The sequence below is a fragment of the Cervus canadensis genome, chromosome 4 (assembly GCF_019320065.1).
Source record: "Cervus canadensis isolate Bull #8, Minnesota chromosome 4, ASM1932006v1, whole genome shotgun sequence".
Classification (NCBI taxonomy): domain Eukaryota; kingdom Metazoa; phylum Chordata; class Mammalia; order Artiodactyla; family Cervidae; genus Cervus; species Cervus canadensis.
This window is the reverse complement of record NC_057389.1, coordinates 94580379-94600231: the sequence shown is the minus strand read 5'-3', so window position 1 is coordinate 94600231 and position 19853 is coordinate 94580379. Positions and strand designations below refer to the sequence as shown.

Here is a 19853-nt window from a genome sequence, read left to right as displayed (position 1 = left end):
GTCTTTTGTTTCAGTTGATAGAATTTTCTTCTGTTCATATCCTCTTTAAAGCCATCCTGACTTTAATATTATATATATATATATATATATTTTTTTTTTTTTTTGCTGCACCATGAAGCATGTGGGATCTTAGTTCCCCTTGATCAGGTATCATCGAACCTATGCCCCCCTGCACTGGGAGCAGTCTTCACTTCTGGACACCAGGGAAGTCCCCCAGTGTTCCTCTGAATGCACTGGTTTAGGATGGGGTGAGGGGTGTGGATGCAGGTTCAGGACTTGAGTCTAGAGCTGGGGTGTCACATACCATGGGAGGGGACCCTGGGGGACCCCAGAGCAGGATTTAGGGCTTATACCTGTGAGGGAACAACCTGGGGTAACCTAGAAGGAACTGGAAGGTATTGGCTGCCTGAGTCTGAATGCAGTCCCCCCTCAAGCTGACTGGAGAAGGAAATGGCACCCCACTCCAGTATTCCTGCCTGGGAAATAAATACCTTGGATGGAGGAGCCTGGGGGGTTACAGTCCATGGGGTTTCAGAGTTGGACATAACTGAGCAACTAAACTCAAGTGACATTAAGGCATGTTTGGCATGGCCATCCTGAGTGACACCCTGGGGTATGGGGGTGTGGATGTGTGGAAGGAGGGCGGCTCTGGTGTGCAGCGAGTGGGACCCACCACCCCACGCCCCCAGTGAGCAGCTGGCAGCAGGGCTGTTACAAAGGCGTTTAGTTTATTCTCCTCATCAGTATCACTGATGTCCTCACGGTTCACATTTCCCAGTGCGGCTCCTCCTCTTACAGTAGTCATGTGCAATCTCACTTACGGGCCCGGGGTGGGGAGGGGCTCGGCCCAGGGCGGGGAGGGTGTTGGCACTCCACGCAGACAGACTGTCCTGCGTGAAAGAGGTGAGGGTGAATGGGCGGCCGGCGGGGGAGGGGGGTGGCCCCCCACAGTCTTTTTTGCGTTGGTCGGTGGTTCTCCATGTTCCTTCCTGGCTGCCCGGGCTTGGGGGTCCATGCAGCGCAGCGCAGGGCAGGGTGGGCTCGGGTGGAGGGGGCAGGGAAGGCAAGAAGGAAAAGCAGCAGGCCACCCAGGAGCAGGAAGCAGGGCGGGAGGGCGCAGGGGTGGCTCCCGGGGTAAGGCACAACCCTGTCTTTGGCTCTCCTGGTGAGGAGTTTCCTCCCCTGCACCCCTGCCCAGCCCCGCTCCCCACCCCTCCCCACCCCCCAGACCACCACACACAGTCCAGAGAGCCAGGGGGGGCGCCTCCTGGGGTCCCTGAAACAAGAGGGCTCTGCCACCCAGCCCAGTGCTGCAGGGGCTCGAGGAAAAAGGCGAGGAGGGGCTGGACAGAGGCCTGCCCAGGACAAGGGGGTGGGGAGGGAGAAGACCCCAGTCCCAGAGAGCTGGCCCCCACTAAGGCCTGGAAGAAGGGGAGCGCCTGGGGACTCCGGCTTCCTTGTGGGGTCTGGCTGGAGCCCCAGCCCCACCCCTCGGCCTTGGTCGGCCCGGCAGCTTGCCAAGTGACCAGGATATTGTGCTTTGGGATCTATGCTGGGGTGGGTGCTGAGACCAGGATTGGGGGGGTGCAGGGTAGGTGTGACTAAGGTGCTTGTGCTTTAGTTGGGGGTGTTGACTCCCCCCACACACTCGAGCCAGCTGAGGCCACGAAAGCAGAGTCCCGGGACCCCAGCTGGACTGATCCCCCCACCCCTGCAACAAGCAGATGTCAGGAAGGACCTCCCCACCCCGGCCCCACAGGCTGGCGGGGGCTCCTGGGGTTCGGGGGAGGGGCAGGCCTCCAAGTCAGGTTTCAAGGGTCCAGTGGGCCCCCACCACCTCCTGTAGTCCCCTTGCCTTTGGAGAGAGAGGCTGCTGGGAGCAATGGGCGAGTCAGATTGGGGAGAAGACAGAGGCATGAGAACAAGGGCTGGAGACAAAACTGTGAAATTGCAAAGAAATGACACCCAGTGGGTGTGTATGGGGGAAGGGGAGTAGAGTTAAAAAAAAAAAAAAAAAGAACCCTCTGAGTTTACATGTAGAACTCAAAAACCTGGGACACCCTTGCAATGGAGCCCCATGGGGGAGGCATCGAGGGGTGAGTGGGAGCTGGCCGGACCCACAGGAGCCCAGGCAGAGCGGGCCTTGGGGGGGCCCCACCTTGGAAACGCACACCCACACTCCACACACATGCGCAGCACATTCAGCCTGCCCCCTGGCCCCCCACCCCGTCCTGCCTTCCACAGCTCTGGGGACCAAAGGGGACATCAGACCCAGTCCCATTGGTTTGAAAAATAAAAGGAATCTTATACTTCAATATTTCATTAGCTAAAAAAATGTTTTAAAAAGTATGTACAGGGGGTGGGGGCTGGGAGCCCTGCCGTGGGGGCGGGGTGGGGTGGGGAAGGGCGGGAAGGCAGCAGCCCCCTCCCCCTAGCCGGCTCCCCTGGGTTCCACCCCGGTCCTACTGCCTCTTCTGTCTTCATTTGTTTAAGAGCAAAACTTCTACACACGCACGCGCGCACGCACACACACGCACACCCACACGCTTCTGCACGCCCCGGAAACCTCTCCTCCTGTCCTCAGAGACCTGCGGTCTGCCCCCAAGGGCTCCCCTGACTCAGGACCTGCCCCTCTCAGGCCCCAGGGGACTGGTGATGGCAAGAGAGGCTGAGCACGGGGAGGGGAAGAGAAGGGCGCTGGGCCTGCCACCGCCCACCACCTTGGGTCGGCCAGTTTCTCTGAGCCTCAGTTTCCTCAGCTGTAAAATGGGCAGTCCTCAACGGCCTCGCCTACCCCAGCCCCCAGGTGCAGGGACAGACGAGGGAAACAGGAAGGCGCTTTTGGAAACGTGGAAGCACTGGGAGGTGGTGGCGGGAGGGGTCCTGAGAACCCGGGGGCCCCTGCAAGTCCCGAGGGGCTGCAGTGGGGGGGCGGAGGCTGAGGAATGCTCCCGCTTGGTGGCCCAGGGCCTGGGAAGGGGGTCTTCCCAAGCCCCCCCAGGCTGGCCCCTCCCTGTGCCTGGCCTGGTGAGTGGGGAGAGTCACTAGGGGTTAGGAGTCGGGGAGCAAGAGCCCCCCGGCTGTGCATGAGTGTGTGCTAGAGAAGGCCACGCGGGCCTCGCACCACCTGCCATCCTCTCCCAGCCCGGATCCCCGATCGGCTTGGGGTCAGGGGATGGGACGGGGAGGCAGAGGAGCTGGGAGCATGCAGCACCCCCCGCGGGTCCTGGGGAAGGACAGACAGTAGCTCGTGACCAGGATGGCGGGTGGGTGTGACAGGAGGGGGAGTGTGGCGGCCCCGCGGGAGGGTCCGCTGGGGGTTACTGGAGGGCCTCCTCGGCTGAGGGGCCGGCCTCGCCGTCGTGGCTGGCCGTCTCGAAGCCGTGCTCCACACCCATCATGTCCGGCTCTATCTTGCCCGTGTAGCTGATGAAGGTGGTGTAGGCGTCGCCCTCAGCCATGAGCGGCTTGACCTTGGGGATCCAGCTCTTGCGCACAACGCGGCGGGCGTTGGTGCACATGTCAGCCGCAATGGCGTTCATCTCGCTCTCCTTGAAGTTGGGGGCGAAGTTCTGGCAGTAGTCTGCAGGTGGAATGAGCGGGCCCGGGTAAGCGCCCCTCCCAACAGGCACTCAGCTGCCGTGGCGCGGGCACCCCCTGACCTCAGGACCCCTCTGCCCACCCCTCAGAGCTGAGGGCTGAGGCCTTGCAGATGCTTGCCGCTGTTGCTTAGCTGCTCAGTCATGTCTGACTCTTTGCGACCCCATGGACTGTAGCCCACCAGGCTCCTCTGTGCATGGGATTCTCCAGGCAAGAATACTGGAGTGGGTTGCCATTTCCTTTTCTAAGGGCTCTGCCCAACCCAGGGGTTGAACCTGCGTGTCCTGCTTGCCAGGCAGATTCTTGACCACTGAGCCACTTGGGGAGCCCGAGATCTTACAGACAGCATGCTATACTACATCAGTGGGCCCAGGCTGGACCCAGCTGGGCCACGTGTGTGGGCTGTGTGGATCTGATGCGGGACACCTGGGTGCTCTTGAAAAACAGGCGTCATTTGCCAGAATTTAGAAACCGGGAGATTTCCACTTGAAAACCTAGACTTCCCTCCTGACAACTGGCTGAGGCCTGGGGTCGTCTATCACTCCCATGCCCAGCCTGCATCGGAGACCCTCTCCTGTCGGCATTGTGGCTTTCCTTCAGTGTCCTTCCTCAAGAAATCTCTAACCAATCACAGCCCTCTTCCCAAGAAGCCTAGATTGAACTTCAGAATCCTTCTTAACATCAGAGCCTACCTACTGACCCATCAGGGCCACCACCAGAGAAAAGGACCCCCTGCCCGACCCCAGAACGGCAGGCACTCACATTTGACGGCGTGGAGCACGCGACTGTCCAGCGGTTTGCGGCTGGGGTTGTTGCTGGAGGAGCGGATGCCGGTGCCACAGCTGTTGGCCAGCGTGTTCCTGGGTGAGGTACAGGGGAGGGGAGTCAGGCCCCCCGATGACGAGTCCCCTCAACCCCTGGGGCTCTGGCGGGGGCCTCACCGGTCAAAGAAGGAGGCCAGGAGGCGCCGCAGCAGGACCTTGTGGCGTGTGCCTGCGCTGACGTGGCAGTTCATGAGCTGCGCCCTCGTGATGTACACGTTGGTGCCTGCAGGGGGAGGGGGCGAGAGGATAGCCAGGGCCGACCAAGACACCCCCCACCCCAACAACTCAACCCACAGCTGCCTTCTCGACACTCAGGAAAGGAGAGACTGCCCCCAGCACCATGAGTCCTGCGGCCAGATTCTTAAGCTCTGTGTTGGTCATCCCTGGAACCACCCCCACGAAACCACTGACCTATGCCCATGTGGCCAAAAATGCCGGCCGATGCTTATACCCGCCTCTGGGGTGGAAACCTACAGGCAAGCCTTTGATTCGTATCAATATGAAGGGGTGTCAGGGGCCCCAGGACCCAACCCAAATGGGGTGGCAGGGGGAGCTGAGGGTCGAGGTGAGGCCAGCCCACCTGTCACCAGCTCCAGCTTCTCTGAGGGGTCGCCCTCGTCGTAGAGCTTGGGGTGGCAGCGGTTGCCAATCTGGTTGATGAGCTCGGCGGGGAGAGACGCTAGGTCCTGCCGCACTCGGATGCGATTCCGAGACTCAGGGGCCACCTGCTCAGGGAGGGCCTCCACCTTCTCGGCTGTGCAGGGGGGAGAGAGGTGTGCTGGGGTCGGAGTGGCAGTGGTGGGGAGGGCAGTGGGGCCGGGCTGGGGCTTGCGGGGCACCTCACCAGTCTGGCCGACGTTCATCATGCTGTACATGGTGTACATGTTGCAGATCTGCCGGTACTGCTCGTCCGTGCCCTCCTCGCCCGCGTCCTCCTCCTCGTCCTCCTCATTGTGGTAGGAGCCGGGGCTGTCGCTGGTGTAGGCGCTTGAGGTGCCGGGGCTGGTCCGCTCTGACGTGCTGGGCCCGCTCACACCGCCTGCTGCCGCCGCCGCCGCCGCCGCCGCACCCCCTGTTGGCGGCCCGGCTCCCGCCCCCGCCGCCACCCCGGTGGGCTGTGCCGCCGCCACCACGGGGGCCTGCTGGGCCGGCCGGTTGACAGCCAGGTCTGGCGTGGAGAACTTGGCCATCTTGCGGCTGCCATTGCCCCCGCTGCCGCCCCCGGCCTCCTTCTGGCCGCTGTCCCACAGCCGCTTGGCCACGGGCGTGCACTGCACAGAGTCCGACTCCTGCTGCTCTGTCTTGACGCGCGACACCAGGGGCAGCGGAGTGCCACAGGCCGGCCAGCTCGACGTCTGCGCCACGGGGCTCTGGGGCTCAGACGAGGGGGCCTCCTCAGCGTGCAGGCCCTGGGAGTCGCAGCTGGGGGAGCTCACCTTGAGGAAGAATTCGGTCCCCTTCTCCATGATCTCCTGGATCTGCAGAAAGCCGGCCGTGTACATGAGCAGGAACTGGTCACCCATGTTCATGCTCAGGCGGCCCGTGTAGCAGAAGCTGAGGATCTGCTGGAAGGACTGGGGCTGCACGGCCGCCGGCAGCTCCACCACCGCGCTCCGGCTGCTGTTGAACAGGTCCCGGAAGTAGGAGCTGCTGGCGGCCAGCACGGCCCTGTGGGCCTTGAAGGCGTGGCCCTTGACCACTACCGAGACGTCACAGTACAGGCCCTGCAGCCGCTGCTCGTTGAGGCACTCCAGGATGCTGTTGCCAAAGTTCGGGATCTCCATCTGAAGGGTCTGGGCCATGGCGGCGGTAGCTGCGCGGGCGAAAGGGAGAGATGCAGGGGCGGGGTCAGGCGGCTGACCCAGCCGGATACCGGGAGACAGGCGGGAGTGTGGATGGCAGCCACTGTGGTGGAATCTGCCAGGACCATAAGAATCACAGGGGCCGCCCACTCCTGTCCCAGCACGGCCTGGCCTCTGTGACAGGCTGGCCAGTCAGCTAAGCTGGGGTGGCCCATGCTGGGCTTCTTTCTGCAGAAAGAAGGGCAGGGACTCCCCAGGTGGTCCAGTGGCTAGGACTCCATATTCCCAATGCAGGGGACCCAGGTTCGACCCCTAGTCAAGGAACTACATCCCACATGCCGCAAGTAAGAGTCCCCATACCTCGACTAAAGATCTTGCATGCTACTACAATAAAAATTAATAATAAAGATGCCTCATCTAAGACCTGGTGCAGACAAATAAGAAAACATTAAACAAAATAAAGGAGGGCAAAGGCATCCTTACACGTCTGTGCTTGAGCATTAAATGAGATGACACAGGGAGCACCCCATGAGCACTAACCAGTGCTAGCACCACACACACAGGTAACTAGCATACCAACACAGAGAAGGCGGACTCATCTGATCTTTCACACTGCCTTTGTGGGGCTGAGCACGTGACCCAGAACCACCATTTGTTGAATGACTGAACGACCAATCAAGAAACCCTGAAACTGCATGAGAACATAACAGTCACCAGGGCAATGCAAATCCAAACCACAGTGAAACACCATTTCACACCCACCAGGCTGGCTAGAGAATCGCAAGGACAGAGGAGCCTGGTGGGCTACAGTCCACGGGGTTGCAAAGACTCACAAGTGAGCAACTAACACACAGGCTGGCTAGCATAAAAAGATAAATACTCTCAGTGAAGATGAGAAATGACTCGGGACCCTCCTACATTGGTGGTGGGAATGTGAAGTAGTGTAGATGCTGTAGAAAACTGCTCTTCAAATGGTTAAACCTGAAGTTACCATATGACACAGCGATCCCACCTCTGGGAATGATACCTGAGAAGTGAAAACATACATCCACCAGTGGTTAAGACTGTATTTGTTGTTTAGTCACTAAGTTATGTCTGACTCTTTTGTGACCTCATGGACTGTAGCCCACCAGGCTCCTTTGTCCATGCGATTTCCCAGGCAAGAATACTGGAGTGGGTTGCCATTTCGTCCTCCAGGGGATCTTCCTGACCCAGGGATTGAACCCGTGTCTCCTGCATTGGCGGGCGGGTTCTTTACTGCTGAGTAAAGAACCGGGGAAGTACCATGTGAATGTTTACAGCAGCACCATTCACAACAGGCGAAAGGTAGAACCAATGACCTCAAAGGTAAATGGATAAACAAAACGTGATCCATCCACAACGGAACACTACTCAGTCACAAAAAGGAGCAAACAACTGATACACGCTACAACTAGGATAAACCCCCAAAATATGCTAAATGCAAGCCAGACAAAAAGACCACACATTATATATATTTCATTTCCCACAAATATGAAATGTCCAGAATGGGCAAACCATAGAGACAGAAAGTGGATCTGCGGTTGCCTAGGGCTGGGCAGTGGGTGAGGGGTAGGGGTTGTGAGGATCGGGGAGGCGTAAGCAAACAGGAACAGGGTTTCTTCTTGTCCTCGCGAGAAACGTCCAGTGATTGTGATGACATACGCACAACTATGAACATACTAAAAAGCTCTGAACCAGTACGCTTTAAAAATGGGTGAACTGTTTGGTATGTGCATCTCAAGCTGTTAAATGAAAAAAGAAATTGTGAGACTAATGTCCCCTGTGCAGAACTGAGGATGAGACTTGCCATGTACAGTCTTTGTTTTGTTGTTTAGTCGCTAAGTCGTGTCCAAATCTATGTGACTGTAGCCTGTCAGGCTCCTCTGTCCATGGGAATTCTCCAGGCAAGAATACTGGAGTGGGCAGTCTTAGGGTCTTTTTAAATTTTGAATTTGGTGTATATATTGTCTATTTACCAAAGTGAATAATATTTAAAAATAAAGTGTGTGAAATCACACTGCAAACATCCCAAGGGCTTTAGGGGTGGGTGGAGAAAGAAATGTGAATTTAAGGAACTGCCTAGTAAGACCCTGCTCAGGGAGCCCACCACCCCCATCCTGACCTGCAAGGTACCACCTGGGGGGCCCTGGCACCTCTCAAATGTATAAACTTCTGCATCACAGCCTATTCCATCAGTGCACGTTCCCATCCAGGAGGAAGAACTGATCAGGCGAGGATGGCACATCTGATACTCTGGGGGCAATTATAAAAGGGCTTGGAGGGAAGATGTGACTTTACAAGTGACCCCCTCCCACCCCATTGGAAACAGTGAGTCCCCTGCCATTCTGCTGGTGTGGAGGGCAGTGGTCCTGAAAGGGCAGGCAGGGGAGAGAAGAGAGGCCTGAACAGAGAGTCAGGCTGGTAAGAAGAAACAGTAGGAAAGAGTGTGTGCAAACACCCTGGGGTAGGAACGGCCTTAAGTTTCCCCAGCTGAGAACTAGGGGCATGAAATCAGCCCCAGAGGCTGCGAAGAGGATTCAGGGCGCTCATGCAGTCACACGCTGACTGCTCTGGTAGCCTGGGTGCTGGGAGGGCAGGGCCAGTGTCTCCCTCAGGGTCTCCCAAATGGAGCAGCTCAGTGTGTGCAGAATCAGGCTGGCCTTATCAGTGTTCATTTCCAAATGAAGAAGCAAAGATATGGAGCTCCTGGTCCCAGAAGCAAGTCAGTTCTGGAGCCAGGACTCATGCTGGCCCCAGAGTACAGCCCTGAGCCTACGGGCATGTGGCCCTTTCTCTTCCTCCACGGAGCCCTTTCTCAGTGAATCCGGAGAGGGTCCAACTCTGCACTGCATCCCCAGTGCTCAACCCAGAGGCAGCTTAAAACAGACCTAACGAACAAAAACCTGAAGGGTGCATGAGCGCTAACGTGGGAGTAAGAGCCGAACAGCTGATGGGGCTCTGGTTAGTTCCTGCCCCAGGGCCTTTGCACATACTCTTTCCTTCTTTCCCCAGCAAAATCAATGTCACCATCACAAAAAACAAAAAGGCCATCAGGGGACTTCCCTGGTGGTCCAGCAGTTAAGAATCTGTCTTGCAATGCAGGAGACATGGGTTCGATCCCTGGTCTGGGAAGATCCCACATGCCGAGGAACAATTAAGCCTGGGCATCACAACTACTGAAGTCTGTGTGCCCTAGAGCCTGTGCTCTGCAACAAGAGAAGCCATTGCAATGAGAAGCCTGTGCACTGCAACTAGAGAGTAGCCCTGCCTGGTGCGACCAGACAAAAAACTCATGCAGCAATGAAGACCCAGCACAGCCAAATAATTAGTAAGTAAATAAAGTTTTAAAAACACTGCAGAGACAGCACCAAGGGAACAGGTGACTGACTCCTAGCAGCTGGGGTGGGGAAGCATCGGGGGAAAGGGGAGCTTGGGTGAGGAGGGTAGAGGGCTGAGGCTGTAGAGGTATCGATGTGGATGCTTTGGAGGCTACGAAGGGCATTCCACTCCTAACTGCACTCGGTGTGCTGGACAAGGCTGCATCCATGTCCCAAAGGCTACCAAGGTGCTCAGAGCACCCAGCAGTGAAGGTGAGCGGTGCCCCACCTCATGGGTGGGTCCCAAGAAGCTAGACTGCAGGGCCTGTCCCCCCACTGAGAATTGGTGCAGGGGGCTTTGTGGGGAGCACTTAGCTTGGGAGTGCTAATATCCTCAAGATAACGGGAGGGAACAGAGACACAAGGAGGGGGCTCCTGAGGGTGAAAGCCAACCTGATATCCAGGCTGGTATCTACAGGCCTCACCAACCCCATGGAGCCCCAGGGCCAAGCACCCAGGGCTCTGAAGGTTTCAGTGAGCAATTTAGTGGGGGGACAAGTTGTACAAAAGGTTGATGTAATCAGTGCACAGGAACTGACCCGTCCCCTTGCAGTGACAGGGAGCAGGGTGCTTGCTCTGCCTCGCTGCCCCTGCAGGTAGGACAGGATGAGGGGAAGTGGCAGAGGCCACTGGAGACCCCAAAGACCCACCCTGGGCTCCCTCCCTCTTGTGGCGCCCATCCAGGCTACCCGACTCAGAAGAACCATGGTCCAGGGTCCTCCTCCTCACCTCTGCCGGCCTGTGAGGGAGGAGGCATGGCGCTACCCTGGGCTTTCTAGAGGAAACAGGGCTAAGAGCTGGTGCTTGAGCTGCGTCACCTGTTGGTGGGGAAGTGGTTGGATGGGGAGCCGGGCAGGGGGCGGGGGGGTCTCTAAACCACCAACAGTTCTGTCCTCACCAACCTGAGCCCCCCGCCCGCTCTGCCCAGTTCCCCGCAGCCAGACCTCGCCCGTGCCATGCACCCTGCCCAGAGCGCCCACATCGTCCTCGGCCACCCTCAGGTACCCGCCACTCCAAGAACTCTCCAGACTGGAGAAGATGGCCTCTTCTGCACGCCCCCCACCTGCAACCCTAGTGCCCTGATGCTTACCTCTGAGAACACTAGATGCCACTTGATTACCGTCTCCCCAAGGGCAGAGAACCATCTTTGAACTCTCTCCTCACAACTTGGTACATCAGCCTGTGCATCTGCTGGGGTCCCCAGATTCCCCTGGAGGGGAGGGGCAGCCCCCAGCCACACACAAGGCCAAGAGGACCCTCCTGGCATCGCTGCTCCTGGCCCCGAACTAGAGTGGGTTTTCCCCACGAGATGCAAGGCCACAATTCACAGTTTCCATGATCTCTCAAGCCACTCGACAAATATTTGCCCAGCACTTGTCTGGGGCAGGAAGTGCCCAGAGCTCAGGGCAGGCCATCACCAAGACGGGGCCCTGACTCTGGAGCTCACGATCCGGTGAGAGGCACAACCATTCATCCAGGTCACACAGATCCATGAGCTACAGGTCCTCGCCTCTGACCTCACCCAGCAGAGGAGATCTGGAGCTGAGATCTGGAGGGCACCAGTGGGTAGAGGTGGGGTGATCTAATGGGGCAGGGGCGAGCTGGGAAGGTGGCCCTCAAGGCACAAGGAAGGCATGCAGAGCCTTGAGGAAGAAGCAGGCACGATCCTTCCAGAAAGTGGACTCTGGGCTCTGCTGTGAACTACGTTGTATGTGCGTGCATGCTAAGTTGCTTCAGTTGTGTCCGCCTCTTTGTGACCCCATGGACTATAGCCCGCCAGGCTCCTCTGTCCATGATTCTCCAGGCAAGAATACTGGAGTGGGTTGCTGTGCCCTCCTCCAGAGGCTCTTTCTGACCCAGGGATTAAACCCATGTCCCCCAACCCAATTCATAAGCTGAAGTCCTCATCTCCAGTGTGGCCGTATTTGGAGACAGGGTCCTATTTGAAGGTCATTAAGATTAAGTGAGGTCAAAAAAAGTGGGGCCCTCATCCAACAGAACTCCGTCCTTAGGAGGACGAGATTTCTCTGTCTCCAAGCACACACTGAGCAAGGGCCATGTGAACACATTAGATCCCAACCAGAACCCGACTGCACTGGCCTCTTAAGACTTCCAGCCTCCAGAACCATGAGAAAATAGATGTCTGTCCAGTCACCCAGCCTATATGGTACCTTGTTATGGTGTCCGAGCAGACCGGCATCTACTCACCCCACAGCTCCCTCATGGGGCCCCTCGCCTGGACCTCCCGCCATGGACGGAGACTGGCATGCACCCCAGATGCCAACACAATGTGTCCTCAGTAGACCTCTCGCCCCCTCAAGCCTGCGTGGGTCAAGACTCCCAGATTGGACTTCCCTAGAGGTCCAGTGGCTAAGGATCCACCTACTCCAAGAAGGAAATGGCAGCCCACTCCAGTTTTCTTGCCTGGAGAATCCCATGGACAGAGAGGAGCCTGGTGGGCTACAGTCCATGGGATTGCAAGAGACTTAGCATTATTTAAAAAAAAAAAAAAGACTCCACCTACTAATGCAGTGATCCCGGGTCTGGGAGATTCCACAGGCCCCAGGGCTGCTATGCTTGGGCGCCCTAGGGCCTGTGCTCCCTAACAAGAGAAGACACCACAGGGAGAAGCCTTCGCACCGCAGCTAGAGAAAGCCCTTGTGCAACAACAAAGACCCAGCACAGCCAAAAAGAAGAAAACAAAAAAACACACCAAAACCCCCAGATTCACACCCCTGACTCCTTCAAAAGCAGTTCTCACCACCTGGGCCCCTGTGATGTGTATGGGAGCCCTGCATGGTAAGGCTCACCCACTCTCAGACCTAAAACGCAGGGCCCAAGATGGTCACGGCCCTTCAAACTCTCCGGATCACCTATCTCGAATTTCCAAAGTCAGAGCCCTTCCCAAACCCAATTCCTCCCGTCGCTTCTCCTGCTCGAGTTTTCCTCCTTGGCGCTTCTCACCATCTCCCGACTAGACACGTTCTTGGCTGTGTCAGTTCCACCAGGGTAGGGCCTCCACCCACCTGGGGACACACTGCTGTGTCCCCTGCCCCAATAACCAGGCGAGCACACGGTGGGCGCACGATCGTTGCTCGTAGAATGAATGAAGAATTACTTCTGTTACCTCCAACTGGCACGCGTGCTAAGTCACTGGTTGTGTCTGACTCTTTGCAACCTCAATGAACTGTAGGCTCTGCCCATGGGATTCTCCAGGCAAGAATACTGGAGTGGGTTGCCGGGCCCTCCTCCAGGGGATCTTCCTGACCCAGGGATCGAACCTGAATCTTTATGTCTTCTGCCTTGGCAGGCGGATTCTTTACCACCAGTGCCACCTAGGAAGCCCCGCTTTCAACCAGACTCCTGTTTTAGTTGCAATACGACTAGAAGAGAGCAGGACTAGAAAAGGTCTCTGAGGCCGGGCAGGGGTGCCACCCGCAACACAGTGGGGGCCACTGGGGCCTCCGGGGGTGGGGGGCCATGTCCCCACCCAGGGCTCAGTGAACTGGGGATCCCCACTGATGGCTCCAGCTGCCCGACACCAGACCCTGCTGGGGTGCTGCAGGCTTGGAATGGAAGTGCTCGTGTGGCAGTGCAGTTCCTGGGGGTGGGAAGTGCCAGCTCCTTGAGGAGGGCGCTCTGAAGTCCCCAGAGGCTGGGACTGTCTCGCCAAGCACTGTCTCTTTCCGCTGACCTTCCAGGGGAGCGCTGAGCTGCCCGTGGACATGGAAGCCCATTAAGGGAACCCGCCAAGCCCAAGTGTAAGGACTGAAGACCCCCCTGGAAAGCTCCACAGTCCTTCACTCAGCTCAGCAGGAGCTCAGAGTCACGGCTGGGGGGTGGGGTGCAGGAAAGCCGCACACCCCCACGCTTTTTCTGGGGGGGTGCATTCTTGGGCCAAAGCCAGGCAGACCCTCCCTGAGGCAGCTTAGGCAAACACCACCTAGTGAAAAACCAGGTGACAGTCAACCACACAGGTCTTTTTCATGTACATGCACATTTAATGCCTATTCTTTTCCCCTGAAAAGCTCCCATTAACTCCACAGCGGGTAACAGGATGAGCAACCCTAGGTGGCCTGGACATTGCCCCGGCTGTGCACCAGTACCTGGAGAGGCTCAGTGGTCCCTCTCGCCTGCCTCTGAGGGGGAAATGCGTCCTCTTGCCATTTTACAGGAGGAGAGGGAGGCCCAGGATGGCACCCAGGCCCCGTGGCTCCAGTTCAAGGCTGGCCCGGGCTTCCCTGCCTTCCCCCTGGAGGACAGGTGGCCACCACATAGACCCAGTTCCTGACTGGGCAGACTGAGAAGCTGCAGCCACGTGGGGAGCTCCAGAGCTGGGGTCTGCGGCCCACCGGAGCCCCTACCCAAGGGTGCCTCTCCCTGCTGCCCCTCAGGAGGCTTTCTTCCTCCGCACCACCTCCCCCAGCTATTCTCTATTCTTCTTCCTCTCTCTGCCACCTCCGGGAATGAGCAGTCTAGCCTGCTGCCTCTCCCTCCCTCCTCCGCTCTCCTCTTGCAGGACTCGGCAATCTGGCCTCTGTTCGCCTGCAGCAGCTCCTAGAAGAACCCAGCCGGGCCCCACCCGCCTCCCAGTAGGACCACAAGCCCACCTTTCCAAGTTACCTCACACTCCCCAGTGTGCCTTCAGGCCTGGAGGGCACCGGGCAGGGTGGGGTGGCAGCTGCAAAAGTCCTGAGGTCACATTGGGCGGCTAACACAATTGATTCGGGTGGTTACTGAGGAGGGGTTGCTGAGAGGTGCTTGGAGACCCTGCAGGGCCTTGGCAGGGCAGAAGAATTAGAATCTTGTTTTTCTAGGATCAAATATCCCTTGCAAAGTTCCCAGTTTAGAATTATGCTTCCCTTCCCTTAACGCCTAGAAAACATTATCCCTCTGAGTGCTCACCACCCCCTAGCCCCATGTCAGTCTTTCCCAACTATAAAAGGAGCAGCCACCTCATAACGTTGTTTTAAGGATGAAACCACCATAGAGTAATGCAGGGAGATTTGCAGCCTGTGTCCAGCTGCTGTTATTAGTGATGTCCCCTTCTGTCCCTGTGACCCCTCACAAGACTGCAAACTCCCTGACCGCAGAGGAGGCATCTTCTACTGCTCACCACCCTCCAGAACCTTAGGCCATCTCATCAGTCACGGGTATTTACGAGGGCTCCCCCACTGCCTTCCCAACATCATCCGATCGCATCCCAGACACTAACCTCTCACGTAACTCTCATGATAACCTCGCAGCAAGACCACCCGCGGCCCTGCTGCCACGGGGCCCAGGTCACTCTGCGGTGGGGGCTGCCCTGTACAGTCTACGAGTTGCACTGCCAGTCCCTACTCCCCAGCCCCAGCTGTGACAACCAAAAATGTCACCGGACAACCTTCTAAGTGTCCCCTGGGCAGGGCAGAATCAACTCTGATTAAGAACCCCTGCAGTGCAGGAATGCCTGCTTGTCCCCACTTATCAGACGCAGAAACTGAGGTGGCAGGCGAGGTCACGACCTTTGCTCAGGCTCTCCTGGCTAAGCAAGGTGGCGCTAATGGTCGAATCTGACTCTCCACTACACCTCGGATGCTCACCACCTTTATCCACCTTCTGCTTAATTCAGTCAGTCCTCACAGTGGGAGTCAGTCCTGCAGTGGGAAAGAATCTGCTGCCTGCCAATGCAGGAGACACGGGTTAACCCCTGGGCTGGGAAGATCCCCTGGAGGAGGAAATGACAACTGTACAACTGACTCCAGTATTCTTGCCTGAGAAATCCCATGGACAGAGGAGCCTGGTGGGCTACAGTCCATGGGGTCGCAAACAGTCAGACATGAATGAGCACACACACACCCCTCAGGGTCTCTAAGGATGCTGAGATCTTCGCATCCTATCTGTCCATAGGAGACAGGGGCAATGACCACCACCAGACCCTGGAGACAAAGTGACAGCCACCTGGACAGTCCCACTTCACTGCTTCTGTGGCTCAGAAAGCTCTCTAGGGGAGACAGAGGGATGACACTCTTGGCCAAGGGGACCCAGGAGCAGAGACAGGGAGGCGGGCCCACATGCTCATGCTAGGAAAAGACCAAAGTGAGTTAAAAGTGGGTAAAAGTGCTCAGAGCAGCTTGGCACCCAGGAAAGGGATAGGAGTGACAAGAAGCAGGGAGGACCCAAGAGAAGGAGCCAAGGTTGGTACAAACACCACCTCTATGTCTTCGAGGCCAGCTCACTGTTGCCTCAAATGCTGCAAGCCCCACCAGCACCTGGCAGGCCGTTCTCCAACACAGGCTCTGGCAGTGACATTGAGGAGCCGGGTCAGACCTTGCTAGAACAACCTGAAACCCTCTCCAAACCCCGTGCCTTCAGGCTGACCTCCACGACAGGTCCTGCCAGACTGACCAAAACTCATCTCACGGCCTGGCTCAGGAGCCCACTGGGGCACATTTTAAAAGGCTTTGGATGCAGGCCAAGGGGTCTGAACTTTGCCTCTGGCGGTGAGGCGGGGATCCAGGAGACCCTGAGATCAGGTGCTTCTTTTCTGGGAATGGTACTAAGGATCTCCACCTCCACACCAGGGTTGGTCTCCCTTCACTTCTTTCCTCATGAAGACAAGATGTTTAGGGCTCTGAGCTGGCGCCTGGCACATGCTCAATGAAGGCTTTCAATGTGCTGTCCTGTCTGCCTAGAACATTCACCCCTCCCTGCCCCAGCTCCCCACAATCCCCACCCCCCCGCCCCCAGCAGGCTGACTTATTATTCAGAGCTCAGCTCACCTGAAAGCCTTCCCTGACCCCCTGAATCTAATGCTTTGCCCCCCACCCCAACACAATTACTTCACTCCATTTCACTATATTCCTGAACACAGGGCTATCAGAAACACTCTTGATCATTTGTCTGTCTGGGGTTGATCACCTTCACTAAAACAGAAGTTGCTGAGAGCCACTCCCTGGGCCCCAGCAGGGAGTTGGCACCCATGCAACATCACACTGTCCCCAGGGTCCCTTTACTTTGTGGCTCTCACCCGCCAGGCTATTGTGGCATTCCTCTGGTGCCCTAGGGCTGTGCACCCTACATCCTCACAGAAAAGTAATTACGAAGAGTGCTTTCTCCAGCTCTAGGCACACGGACTCACTGCTCCCTTCTTGGCCATCCACGCACAGTGGCCTGCTCCTTCCAGTCTCTGCCCGGCTTCCAGCTAGCTCTGTGACTGGAGGCAGCCACCCCCCACCCCTCAGTACCCAGCCTACAGCCCTGCTGAGGCCCCAGTCTGCAGCCAGCCTCAGCCCAACCAGGCAGGGAGAAGGCTTCATTACGTGGGGCTGCTGGCCCAGTTTCTACCCCTCCCAGAACCAGGAGGCCAGCCAAAGCGGGGAGGAGGGCCCAGCCCAGGTGGGGGCAGTTCTAGGAACTCTGGGGAGATCGGGGGAAGGGAGGTGATCATTAAACCTAGATCTGCCTGATACCACTCAACCCAGCCGTTTGTGGTTCCTGCCTCACGTGCTAAGGATCTCAAGTCAGCGTTCCCAGGACCCATTGGTAACAGCCTTGCAGTTAGACTCCCTGAGAGAAGGAACAAAAAGTAGGGGTGGTCTGACTGGGGACCAAAGTGAGCAAAAGACAAACTAAGGGGGGGAAAAAAAGTAAAAATCAAGCCAGGCTCCATCCTTATAACCACCTCCCTCTGCCAGCCCACAGCTCTGTGATCCCTGACCTCTCGGCTCCCATTAAGAGAACGGGGGTTGGGGGGGCGGTGACCTAGCCTCTGGGAGAGAAGCTTCCACTGATCTGGCTCCCTGGGACACCAGGAAAACTTGGTCCACAAGGGTACGGACCCATCCCTTGGGATGGGCAAGAGAAAAGTCCTGGACAGGGAATTCCCACCAGGGAATCCAGAATAGTGGGGACCTCTTCTCGTCACGCCCATCAAAGGCCAGCTCCAGGGAGCTGCCTCAGGGTTGGGGCTGAGGGTCAATCAATCCCAGCCCATTGATGTCTAGTTGGGCTCCATCTGGAGCCTCGGTTTCCCACCCTGTACCACGGAGAAGACCTAAGCCGACTTGGTGGTGATGGTGAGCCATCAATGAGCTCATCTAACCAGCAAGCTTAGCACAGGGCCTGGCCCAGGAAATGCACCCCAGAGGACAAGCACTGGGATGGGTACCACCAAAGGTCTGGGTACCTGATTTGAGCCCCTTCTTGGTGACCCGCATTCACCCCACCAGAGCCTCCAAGACACAATGAACAGAGCTTTACAAGCTCACCTCACAGTAACTCAACTGCAGAGAGCTGCTGCCTGAAATGCTGGGAGATCCCAACCTCTAGGCTTGAGCCTCAAGGGTCTGGTCACAAAAAGTGCAGATAGAATCTCAGGACCCTAAACTACTCAGGTAACAGTGTGTCTGTGTGTGTCTACCTCCCTGCAGATATCTGGGGTGGGGGTGGGCCAGAGGGTGGTAGACAAGATGCCGGAGCTAGGTGTTCCAGACTATGTCCTAAGCTGTCCAAACAAACACCCACCTGGCCAGCTAGCCCCTTGGAGCAGCCCGCAGAGGCTTGTCCAAAGGGTAGGTGGGGGCCCAGAACCTGGCAGGGATGAGGTGTGAGAAAGAAGAAACCCCTCAGCTTTGGCCCCAAGCTAACACCTGGCCAAGAAAAGAGGGGGGCGCACCTTGGCACGTGTCTTTTGATCATACAAGTTTCTCCGGACCTGCTCCCACACCCCCTCCAGCCTACTTAGTCCAAAAGCTTGCCTCCCCCTCCCACTCCCAAAGCTCCTACCAAAGTTCCTCAACCTACCTGATAGCCCCTGCATCTGGCTCTCGCCACCTGCAAGCCCTCTCTTCGAATCCTAACCCCAAGTGACCCCCGCAAACATCCCAGGGATCTCCTAACCGCCCCCACTCGAACTAACTCCGCCCACACCCACCCTGCCCCACTTCCAGGGCTTCTCCTCAGCCGCCCCCAAGCTTGTAACCTGACCCACCTCCTCAAGCGCCTCGACGGTACCTGCAAGCCCGGGCCCCTCCCCGCCCCCTCCCCCCCCCTCAGGGCCGTTTCCCTCCGGCCACGCCGCTCTCTCCTCCTCCCCCATTCCGCCGGCCCTAAGCCTGACTCCTCCTCCCCCTCCCCCTCCGGTCTCCCCCGGCGCCTCCTCACTTTCCCTCCACCAGCCTCCCTCCAACTTCCCGGGCCCCCCAGCACCTGCCCCGGCATGGCCTCACGCCCCTCTCGCGGGGTATGAGAGGAGGAGCTCTGGGCCCGATCCCGACGCCCCCAAGCTCCGCGGCCCGGCCGGGAGCTGAACGCTCAAGGCCGCTCGCGGGGGCCGGGACTCTCCGCACTCGCCGGGCCGGCCACAGTGTAGACTGCCAGCCAGGTTCCTCTCCTGTCGGAGGAGGCCCCCATGTCCTCCCCTCTCAGCCCTTAGCCGGACCTCGGATGCCCTCGGGCCGCCCCGGCTAGGGAAGGCCGGAACCGGGCCTGGGGCAGGCCGCCTCACCTGCGCCGTGGCCGCGCTCCGGGGGCTCCCGGCGGGCTCCGCAGCGGCAGCTGAGGCCGGGCCTGGGCCCGGGGCGCGCCCCCCTGCGCCGGGGCCTCGGCCTCCGCCTCCGCGGCCTCCGCGGCCTCCGCCTCAGCAGCAGCGGTAGCCGCGGCGGCCATTCATTGTGGGCCAGGCCGCCCCAGCCGAGCGCCGAGCGAGCGCAAGGCGCGCCGCCGCCGCAGCCGGGCCGGGGAGGAGCGGCCGTGGCCCCGCCCGCGCACCGCCCCCGGTTCCCGCCCCCGAGGCTAGGCCAGCCGAGCGCCGAGTGAGCCCTTCGTCCCTCCTCAGTCTCCTCTCTCTAACCCTCGGAATCCCGGTCGCAACCTACGCTATGCTGGAGAGTTCGAGTCCCGATCTCGCCACTTTTTAGTCCCGTGACCTTAAGCAAGTGCTGTGTCTTTCGGAACTTTAGTTTCCTAGAATAAAACAAAGAATAATGCCTGCTGTTTACTGTGCCAGGCACTGTTTTATAGGTTCTTTATGGGATTATCTCGCTTAAACTTCACAGTAATATCTTTAAGTAGGAATTATTTTATCAACACACACACACACTATAGAAAATAAGAAAAAGAGGCATAGAGATGTGAAAAAACGTGCTCAAGATTACACAGCAAGGAAGTGAAGACAGGTGCTAGATTCAAACTCAGGCCCAGGAAACAACTGTAAAAGTATGTGTATGATGCTTATGCGATTCCATTCT

The 19853-nt window shown here is 57.9% G+C and overlaps 1 protein-coding gene across 1 annotated transcript; it reads right to left on the bottom strand.

The window, feature by feature from the left end:
• Positions 1 to 709: 709 nt before the first annotated feature.
• Positions 710 to 19315, bottom strand: NACC1 (nucleus accumbens associated 1). The gene is made up of 6 exons (XM_043466859.1): positions 19112 to 19315; positions 5269 to 6237; positions 5005 to 5178; positions 4542 to 4647; positions 4363 to 4460; positions 710 to 3583 (listed from the first exon to the last, which is right to left on the bottom strand). The coding sequence occupies exons 2-6, from the start codon at positions 6224 to 6226 to the stop codon at positions 3321 to 3323; spliced, it is 1599 nt and encodes a 532-aa protein (XP_043322794.1). The 5' UTR covers positions 6227 to 6237; positions 19112 to 19315; the 3' UTR covers positions 710 to 3320.
• Positions 19316 to 19853: the final 538 nt, after the last annotated feature.